The 11064-nt window shown below is 45.1% G+C and overlaps 1 protein-coding gene across 2 annotated transcripts in view; it reads left to right on the plus strand.

Annotated features, from left to right (window-relative positions):
• The window catches only part of copz2 (COPI coat complex subunit zeta 2), a 66853-nt gene that overhangs the window by 19422 nt on the left and 36367 nt on the right, over positions 1–11064 (plus strand). For both annotated transcript variants that reach the window (XM_037689369.1, XM_037689370.1), the window contains exon 5: positions 9344–9399. In XM_037689369.1, coding sequence (XP_037545297.1) covers positions 9344–9399 — 56 coding nt within the window. The remainder of the gene's footprint in view (positions 1–9343; positions 9400–11064) is intronic.

Genomic DNA, 11064 nt, shown 5'->3' on the forward strand with positions numbered 1-11064 from the left:
TGCCATTTTTTACATCTTCTCGTGTGAACTTGATGTATTTATCCACAGAGTTGATGTGGTCAGTAAAATGTTGGACTTCCTGAGATTGTCCAGAGGACCAGATTGAACTTTTTTGGATTTTTCTACCTGGATTATTGAGCATGCATCAGGATGTTAGTCAAATAATGCCTATAGGGTTAAAGATGTCATTAAAATAAACAGTTCTATGAAATTTGCTACATGAAATGCTTGTTTAATTTTTTTAAACGAGGTACAGAAATCCATATATGTAAATTTGATGTGTAGCTCCTGTACCATGTAGCTAAAGAGTTAACTAAGTTAGCTTAGATTGAAATGTAGTATATTGGATGGGGCCCTGTGAATGTTATTTTAAAGATAGCTGTACTAACAGCTTTCAGGAGATACAACTTACTGTTTATATTTAATTTAATGTTGGTGCCTCCACTTAGCAGGAAATTATGACTTTACACTTTGTTTGACCCACTAAGAATTTAATTCACATTACTGTTTTTATATTAAATACACCCTTGGAATATATATTAAAAAAAAAAAACACTTAAAGTAACTTTCAAATAAGACACTGACACTTGATTTAAATTTAAGTAAGAAAGAAAAAAGTAAATAGAATAACTAATTTGTTGCACAATAAAAAACAAAAACAACTTCTCACAATACTTTCAGATCTATTGATTTAAACCAAACATTTGCAGGCCATATTACCCCTTAATATTTCAGGTAAGGCTTTTCAAACATAAAACTCAACCCCAAAATAACCTGTTGCAGGCCTGAATCGATGCTTGGGTGTGTGGGAGCTCAAAACAAACGGCTCGTTTGCTCACTGAGCAAATAAAATAAAAAGCATGTGCATTGGTTTAGTTTTGTATTCACAAATCCTCCAAAGTTTGATACTGTATCGGGAAAGGGTAGATGTGGAATATGGCACTGAGTAAGGTAAGTTGGCAGGTGATGTCACACGAACACCGAGATCCTTTCTGGCAGCAACCTCAATGGTGGGAACCCAACGGCTGAAATGGAGAACTTTACTCGTCCAGCAGGTCCAAAGATTAGCTCCTGGTCCACTGTACACATTAACAGCTCTCTGTCTATTAGGGCTGGGTACCTTTCTAAAAAAATCTGTATTGGTACCGGTGTCGGTACCTTCACTTTGGTACCTTCACTTCGGTGTCGGTTCCTGGACGGTTCTTTTTTCGGTACCAATTTTGTAATTACTATTAATTCTAACAAGAATAAAATTACGTTACACATTACAGTACAAATTATGAGTTTTATTTTTTAATTTTGGTATTTCTATTCCAAGCAGTTTTCTTACATAAAAATAAACAAATAATGTCCAATTCAAAAGAACAGTTGCAAACAACCAGTGACACGTCAGTGTCTAATGCTCACTTTTACACACTGACGACCTTTTCACTTTACAGTTTTTCTTCAGAAACATGTCTTCTTTCTCTGGACACAAACAAGCCCGCTCCTGGCTGATGGTGTCTCCAGCAGTACAAAATGTTCACTCTGAGGGTGTGGATGATGCTTGTTGCACACACAGATACCTGGTTGCCATGTTTGATAACACTGGCATAGTGTCTCTCACATTCCACCAGCTGGTTACTGGATTCACTGAGGTTAGGGTTCATGGCAGACATCTGTACCTCTGTGTCTCTTCCTGAATCTTCTCTGTGGTTCTCTGGGGTTTAGGGCTCTTATCATCTCCCTAATTGACATTTGAACACAAAACATCAACAATAACATGGTTGTGTTGTTATTGCTCAAAAAAACCATTATCTAGGCTGAGAGATAAAAGCTTAACTGGTCAACAATATCCTTTGCCGCTTACTTACCTCCACCATGCAGCCTCCACTGTAGTTAAAAGCAGCAAACTTTAACAACAAAGTTTTTGACTGTCCTGTGGCCCCCACCTCACTTTTCTTATGTCTGCCTCTGTCCTCACATCAGGGTCAGAGGCTTCTGTGAGGAGAACATTAACAAACGGTAAACATTAGTGAACTGTTTAACCAGCTGACCCGATGGATGAGCACAATTTTACAAGCTAAGCTTTATCTGTTACTATCAATCTTTAGTTGGCTTCTGAGTTTAGCTAGCTATGTAGATGAAATAAATTTACACCCTAATATCTTAAAGTTAGCGTTACATGGATTCTAGTTTAATTCACCGCAATGCATGTATTAAGCTGCAGTAACGTTAACAAACGTAAACTTACCAGCTGAAATCCTAGACACAGCTCCGTCCTCAGAGTTCTTTGATGAAGAAGAGTCTGGTCGTGGAGATAATGAATCAGGCCGTTCAACACTCACAGGCTGACTTTAATGCTGAGAGAGGAGGAGGAGGGGGGGAGGCTGCTGTCCTTCTCGCTCCTTGCAGAAAAACGAGGAGCAACTTTCCGCTCGTAAATTGAAGCCGTTCAATGCCACACACGCTGCACACGTGAACCCCGTCTGTGGGCGGAACCAGCACCATAGACATACAAGCTGTACGGCTGCTCTATACAGCTCTGGGTGTAAACACGTAGTCTGTTTGCTATATGTCTGCGTTTTACTTGCCGGCGTGCTGAAACCACCTGACATGTTACAGCCAATACTGAAACTTGACACCAGAAAAAAGAGTGAAGTTTCAATCCATACACCGACCGATGCAGTTCAGTCGGTGCTATAAAATAACCTTGGTTCGGTATACATCTCTCTCTCTCTCTCTGTCTCTGTCTCTGTCTCTCTCTCTCTCTCTCTCTCTGTCTCTCTCTGTGTCTCTCTGTGTCTCTGTCTCTCTCTGTCTCTGTGTCTCTCTGTGTCTGTGTCTGTCTGTCATATATATACGGCATCATTCTGAAACAGCATGAAACCTGGTTTCTTGATGATGGGGGTGATGGTCGCAGATTTGAAAGCTGTGGGAACAATGCCAGAGGTTAGGGAGGAGTGGATGATGTTAGTGATTTGAAAGCTGTGGGAACAATGCCAGAGGTTAGGGAGGAGTGGATGATGTTAGTGATTATGGGGAGCAGAGACAGGAGACAGGATTTAACAAGAACTGTGGGAAATGGGTCAAGTTGACAGGATGAGGACTTAGACTTGTTGATAATGTCAGCAATGTCATCAGCAGCGGGGAGGGAGAAGACAGAGAAGGGGAGGGAGGGAGGGAGGGAGGGAGGGGGGAGTTCAACATAGATGCTGGGGGCGGTATTAGGCCCAAGGTGTTTATGAATTGAAAGAATATTTTCATTGAAATAGGACATCAGAGAGTTGCAAAATTCTGTGGAAACCATATGAGAGGGTAATTGAGTTAGGAGATGAGACTGAACGGTTAAGAAGAGAGAACAAAGTCTTTGAATTGCCAACATTGGAACTGATGATGTTCGAGAAGTAGCTGGATTTGGCTTGAGAAATACTGTCCTTATACTGGATGACGTGGTTCGCTTAGAGTTCCTTGTGAATTGAGAGACCAGATTTCTTATAGAGTTGTTCCAACCTCCGACCTTTGGATTTCAGAGAAAGGAGTTCTGGAGTGAACCAGGGTGCAGAGTTGGAGAAGGAGACAGACCGGGTTTTCAGAGGAACGACAGAGTTAAGGATGTTGGTGAGGCTGTTATTGTAGAATGTGACAAGGTCATCTGGGTTAGAAGAATTGAAGGTGAAGAAGGTATTATTAATATGAGACAAAAGAATGTCATGGTTGATATTCTTAATATTACGGAAGGAAAGAGTGCGTTGAGGTTTCTCTGAAGAAAATTTAAGATTGACACTGAATGAAATCATGAGGTGATCAGTAAACGGAAGTTCATCAGAAGAACAGTTAAGAGGAGAGAGTCCAGAGCAGCATAGTAAGTCCAAAGTGTGGCCTTTTACGTGGGTTGGAAAGTTAATGAACTGCTGGAAGCCACAGCTGTCAAGGAAGGATGTGAAGTCTCTGGTGAGGGGATTGTTGTCTTCATCCATATGAATGTTGAAGTCCCCAAGTAGAATAATGTTGGGTGAAAGAGCTGAGAGATGGGCAATTAGAGCAGCAAAGTCATTTATAAAAGAGTTGTTAATTTTGGGAGGGCGGTAGAAAGTGACAACAACAGTGGGGGTAGGGCCGGAGAGTAGACACACAGTGTGCTCAAAGGAGGGAGAGGGAGGTGTGTGAATCGGTGTGACCTTCCAGTTCTTGCGGTGAATTATAGCGAGACCTCCTCCGCAGCCGGACTCATGGGATTTGGCGATGTAAACAAACCCCGGTGGGGTAGATTCATTCAGATGGAAAAAGTCATTTTGTTGTTGTCACGTTTCTGTTAGACAAATAAAATCTAGCTTACAGTCAGATATTAGATCTTGAATAAGCTGACCTTTGCCAGTGAGTGAGCAAACGTTTAGAAGGCCAAACATTACGGAGGAGTTGGTAGCGACTGGAACATCAGCTGACTGAGCTAGGCTGGCTAACATGCTACTACTGTTAGCGGCCCGAGCATTGTGGCGTGTAGAATGGTGAGAGTCAGACCAGATGGAGTTTATGGGGTTAGACTTGTCAGCGTGGAGTCTACGGCGAGAGCCACGGTGAATGTAGAAACTATGCAATCGGCCTGAACTGGATACATAGGAGCCCAAAAAGGCCCTGTGGATAAGGGGCTCAAGTCTCTCCCAGATAATTGAACTTCAAACCCTATCTCTAAGGGAGAGTCCAGCTACCCTGCGGAAGAAAATCATTTCAACTGCCTGTATCTGCGATCTCATTCTTTCAGTCACTACCCAGAGCTCGTGGCCACAGGTGAGAGTAGGAACGTAGACTGACCGGTAAACAGAGAGCTTTGCCTTACATCTCAGCTTACTCTTCACAACAACTGACTGGTACAGAGTCTGCAATACTGCAGACGCTGCACCAATCCGTCTGTCAATCTCATGTTCCATTCTTCCCTCACTCATGAACAAAACCCCAAGCTACTTGAACTCCCCCACTTAAGGGAGAACTTTACATTTGACCTGAAGAGAGCAATCCACCCTTTTCCAGTTGAGTACCATGGCTTCAGATTTGGAGGTGCTGATTCTCATCCCAGCCACTTCACACTTGACTACGAACTGCTCCAGTGTGAGCTGAAAATCATGGCATGATGATGCCAACAGGACCACATCATCTGCAAAGAGCAGAGATGGAATCCTGAGGCCACTGAACTGGAATCCCTCCTCCCCCTGGCTGTACCGAGAAATTGAGTACATAAAAGTTATGAACAGATCCTGTGACAATGGGCAGCCCTGGCGAAGTCCAACTCCTACCCTTATGGGGTCTGACTTACTGCCAGCAATGCGAACCAAACTCTCGCATCGCTTGTATATGGACCGAACATCCCGTAACAACGGGGCCCCGATCCCATACTCACGGAGCAACCTTCACAGTGAAGATGGTTGAATGCCTTATCCAAGTCCACAAAACATATGTAGACTAGATGGGCAAACTCCCATGACCCCTCAAGGTCCCTAGTGAGTGTAAAGAGCTTGTCCAGTGTTCCACGGCCAGGACGGAATCCACATTGTTCCTCCTGGATCTGAGGTTTGACCAACGATCTGACTCGCTTCTCCAGTACCCCTGAATAGACCTTACCATGGATGCTAAGGAGAGTAATGCCCTTGTAATTGGAGCACACCCTCCGGTCCCCCTTTTTGAAGAGGGGAACTACCTCCCCAGTCTGCCAATCCTGTGGCTCTTCCCCAGATCTCCACATGATGTTGCAAAGATGTGTCAACCTTGATAGCCCCACAACCTCCATAGAATTTAGTTAAATCAGGGCGAATCTCATCCACCCCCAGAGCCCTGCCACGTGGAACTTTTTAACTACCTCGGCAACTTCAACCATGGTTATGGACAGACCAACCCAAAGTCCCCGACTCCGCTTCCTCCATAGAAGACATGCCAGTGGGATTGAGAAGGTCCAAGAAGTATTCCTTCCACCTCCCAACGACATCACTGGTTGAGGTCAACAGCACTCTACTTTCACTGAATACAGTGTTGGTAAAGTGCCGTTTTCTCCTCTTCAGCCACCTGATGGTTTGTCAGAATTTCCTCGGAGCTGACTGAGAGTTGTTATCCAGGTTCTCGCCAAACTCCTCCCACATCTGAGCTTTTGCCTCAGCAACAGCCAAGGCTGTAGACCGCTTGGCCCTCCGGTACTCCTCAGCTGCCTCCAGAGTCCCAACAGCCATCAAGAACTGATAGGACTCCTTCAGCTTGACAGCCTCCCTAACCCAGGGTGTCCACCACTGAGTTCAAGGATGGCCACCTCGAGAAACACGGACAACCTTGCAGCCACTTCAACAAATGAAGTTGCGGAACATGGCCCACTCTGACTCAATATGCCTCACCTCAGCTGGGATGTGGTTAAAGCTCTCCCGGAGGTGTGAGTTGAAGATATTTCTGATGGGTTTTTCTGCCAAGCGTTCCCAGCAAACTCTCACTACATGTTTTGGTCTACCGAGTCTGTCCGGCATCTTCTCCCGCCATCTGATCCAATTCACTATCAGGTAGTCTTCACCCAAGTGTCCAAAACAAACATCTGCAAATCAGATGACATGACTACAAAGTCAATCATTGATCTACAACCTAGGGCATCCTGGTGCCAAGTGCACTTATGGACACCCTTATGTTCGAACATGGTGTTTGTGATGGACAAACTGACTAGCACAGAAGTTGAACAACAGAACACCACTCGGGTTCAGATCAGAGAGGCCATTCCTCCCCATCACGCCCCTCCAGGTCACACTGTCATTACCCACATGGGCATTGAAGTCCCCCAGTAGAATAAAGGAGTCCCCAGTTGGTGCATCTTCCAGCACCCCTGCCAAGGACTCCAAGATGGCTGGATATTCAGAACTGCCATTCGGTGGATAGGCACAAACAACAGTCATAGCCAGTCCCCACCACCCAAAGGTGCAAGGAAACTATCCTCTTATTACCGGGGAACTCCAACACACAGTCGAGGGGCTAAAGCCTCTAGTATACTCGTGCATACGTGGGTACGCTGAGGTCCATTTGTACCGGATTAGAGTCAAAGCAGTTGCATGCAGGGCATGTCCATGCAAAGCTCAATTTTTACGACCGCGTATGCATACTTGGTGTTGCACAATAAACTGCCCGGCGACAGACTGTTTTGTATGTGACACCAATGTATTAAATTTCCCTCCTTTATCCCTGATCTGGCCTTTTCTTTTGTTTTGTTTTTTCCAAGAAGCAAGCGATCTGAGAAATGAAGGAATTTGTCACAAGCGAATTAAAAACATGTCCAGTGTGCCTGTGGGATGGTCTGGAGATTTCCTTGTGGGCTGGTCTAATGGGTGGGCTGCAGGGCCAGTGCTCCCTGTTTTTTTTTTTAGAACTTTTTATTAACAGCACATAACACTGCTGCAGCTGGGGCTGCCAGCTCTCTCCCTCTTTTTTTTTTTTTGCGACCTGCCAATCAATCCAGTAGGTGTGTCAGCAAATGACCAATGGGTGACCTCAATTTGTCCCGAAGGTAAACACCCCTTGTCTGTGGAACTGACAGCAGCCGCTCAGGGTGGACATTTTCGTATGAAGTCTGAACCCTCTGCAGATGGTGTACACAGTTTCCGTGTGGCTGACAGGACGCACAAGTATACTGGAACCTGAAGAGTATACCCACACCAGCTCGGCACCTCTCACCATGGGCAACTCCAGAGTGGAATAAGGTCCAGACCATCTTAAGGAGATCGGTTCCAGAGCCCATGCTGTGCGTTGAGGTGAGCCCAACTTTATCTAGTCTGTACCTCTCAACCTCCCGCACAAGCTCAGGCTCCTTCCCCACCAGAGAGGTTATGTTCCATGTCTCAAGAGCCAGCTATGGTAAACCATGGTCAGAGCACCAAGGTCCCCACCTTCGGCCACTGCCCATGGAGTCATGCACCTGACTCATATGGCCCCTCCTGCAGGTGGTGGGCCCACAGGAAGGCAAACCCATGTTGCTCATTCGGGCTGAGCCCGACCAGGTTCCATGGGTAGAGCCTCAGTCACCAGACGCTCGTCGACGAACCCCTCCCCCAGGCCTGGTTCCAGGGTGGAGCACTAGTAACCCACGTCTGGGCAAGGGACATGGAGTTCCTTGATTTTTCATGGCCATAAGAGTCTTTGGAATCACTTTGTTTGGCCAGTCACCTAGAACCAATCTGCCTTGGGAGACCCTACCAGGGGCAATTAAAATGGCCCCAGACAGCATAACTCCTATGTTAACCAAAACTTAACTCGAAAAAAAGCCTCATACATAAACAATACCCAAAACCTAACGCGAAAAAAAGCAAAAACTTAACTTGAAGAAAAGTCCAAAATGTAACGCGTAAAAATAGAGGAACTTGAAAAATCAAAAAAACCTAACATGAAAAAAAAAAAAATCATTAGAATCTGTAAATCTTTGATGCCTGGGACAAGCAACTAAAAAGAAAAAACTACACCCACCCTCCCCACCCCCCAATGCAGTGTAACTCATTCCCCCTTGCACCAAGAACATTAAGGTTTACTTGAATTTCCTGTTCAGTTCTAGTTCAGAAAACCACTCAGAAAATACAAATATTCACCATTCAAACCGTCCAGCTGTGAGGGACATCGGCTTGTTGTATTTCATACAAGCAGCTTTCACTCTTTCCCTGTTGAGACTTTGTGCCTGGCATGTTTACATGCCAGTATTCGTGCACGGGTGTGAAATGTCAACTGCTTCACACCCTACTGGTATGAAACAAATGCATTGTGCATGGTCAGGGTACAACTTGGCAGAATGTTTGGGTTAACAAGCACTCAATCCAAAATATTTAGACTTTTTAAAACATCAGTTTATTTAATTGTACTTGCGTGATGCCTTTCAAAATTGAAGGGATTCTGCAGTAGTTACAGCACAAACAAAAGTAGTATTCTTTGAGAAAATGCTTGGTGCCTTTCACACTAAAGTTTTAAACCACTATTTCTTGCAGTCTGTTAGTTCTCAAAATATATGTTGGGGATGATGCTCAGCCACTACCATGTCAAAGTTTGCTTCAATGTAGTATCTGTAATACTGACTGAATTATGGCTGTCTGTGTTCACTGAGGTTAGCTGTGGCGGTCATCTTGAATTGGGTTGATTCCAAAAGTTAATCGGTTGTAGATGTATTTCCAGTGATCACTTTGAGACTCATAAAATAACATCCACAGGTTCAAGAAATATTTTGCCAACTCAAAAAACAAACTCACACACATTGTTTGCTCAAAAGATGGTGTTAGCCATGCTATATGTTAGTCTTAGAAGATTTACAAAACACATTATTGTTGCTTTGAAAAGTTCTTTCTAATTGTCTTTTTTATTTATTTTTTAGCTGATGCTGATGTCGGTACTGAATTGTTTGTTCGACTCCCTCAGCCATATCCTCAGGTATGTCTTTTATTTGACTTGAAAAACTGAAAACAGAACTAACTTTTGTTGCACACGAACATGCACAGAGACTAACTCAAAATTCTGAGTTTCCAAAGTAACTTCAGGACCTCTGTTGTGGGGCCTGCATTGTATTAATACAGTAAGGTTTTAGGCTATGGTAAGGAAAGAAAGGTTAAGGAAAGAAAGTATGGAGATAAATTAATCTCAAAAGTATTCACACACAGCACTACAAGATTTACCAGAACAAATGCATGAACAGTTTTTCTTTTTTTTTTTTCCCCTTGTCCTGTCCGGCATTGTGACACTTAGAATTATTGTCTGAGTGTCAAAGTGATGCCCAACAGATTTACTTTCGCAAGCAGAGCATTATGGCTGGCCTTAATGCTCCACTTGATATATAAATTAAATTTTATTGGAATTTGCTGTGGGCTTGTTTCACATGTAATGGGCATGGGGATGAAAAACAAACAAGATAACAAAGCAGAAAAGTGAGATAAGGGTTAAAAGGTTAATAAGGAGATGGGAATAGAGGCGAGAGAGAGGGATAAAGAGAACACAAATCAACATCATTGAAGTCTGCCTCTAGACCTGCGGAAAGAAAGAAAAAAAAAGACAAAACCGAGAAACCACAACAGCAAACAACGTATATAATGATACTTATAACATCATTAGAAAGTATTTTATACAGTACATGGTAATACAAGATATAGTTAGTGGCCACCACAACCCAACTGAGTGTGTATCTGATAAACACCTGAATCTAAATACCTGTGTGAGCATGCTTAGTCACTATAAGGTTTCTCCATAAAAATGTTCAATAGTGGATGTGGGGACGCACAGAGGACACGAAGGTAACACAGGGAAGACCGGAAGACCGGAACCACAGACACACAGCGGTCCCCAAGCCCGGAACTCCGGGAGTCCCCCAACAGGGACACCCGCACCCCCCAGAGAGAGAAGCAAAGGGAAGCCTCGGGCGATCCCTAGCAACCACAATGCAGGAACCCCAGGAGGCTGCAGCGACGAGTCCACAGGCCCCGCCGGCAACCCACCCCTCCAGAGTGGATCCGGCCATGGACACCGAGCCCCGAGTCCCAAGGTCTTACCACCCCCCAACAGAGGCCCGACAGAGCTAGGGCACCCAGGCCCTGGCAGGCAGCCACCAGGGCAGGCCTGCACATACCCCACCACCCAGCCCCAGCTGCTGAGAGCCACCAATGCACCGGCGGCAGGGGGGCCCACCACCGGAGGGGAGCACGACACATTAAATGGGGGGCCAAAATTGATCCAAGAGAGGGGACCACCTAAAACCCAACCTGAGAAATAAACAGGCACACAGAGACAGCCCAACAGAGCCTCTGTCGGGCCGTCCATGCGCCCCACCCACCCGTCAGCGAACGCAAGCCGGCCCCGGCCGGGGGCCAGAGCAGCAGGGAGCAGCAGCTGAGGAAGGCCGGCCAGCGCACCAATGATCAGGCATCCCTACAGCTCCACACCACAGGCCTGGAGAAGCCCCGGCACGCCACCCATTCACCCCCCCCCCCCCACCACGAATGTCACATAAGCACTTTGATAACAGTCTATCTGTTTTAAATTGTGCTCTATAAATAAATATGACTTGACTTGACTTGATATTAGGCCAACCAGCCAGCACCCTGTCAA

The sequence above is a fragment of the Nematolebias whitei genome, chromosome 15, assembly GCF_014905685.2.
Source record: "Nematolebias whitei isolate Nwh7 chromosome 15, NemWhi1, whole genome shotgun sequence".
NCBI lineage: Eukaryota > Metazoa > Chordata > Actinopteri > Cyprinodontiformes > Rivulidae > Nematolebias > Nematolebias whitei.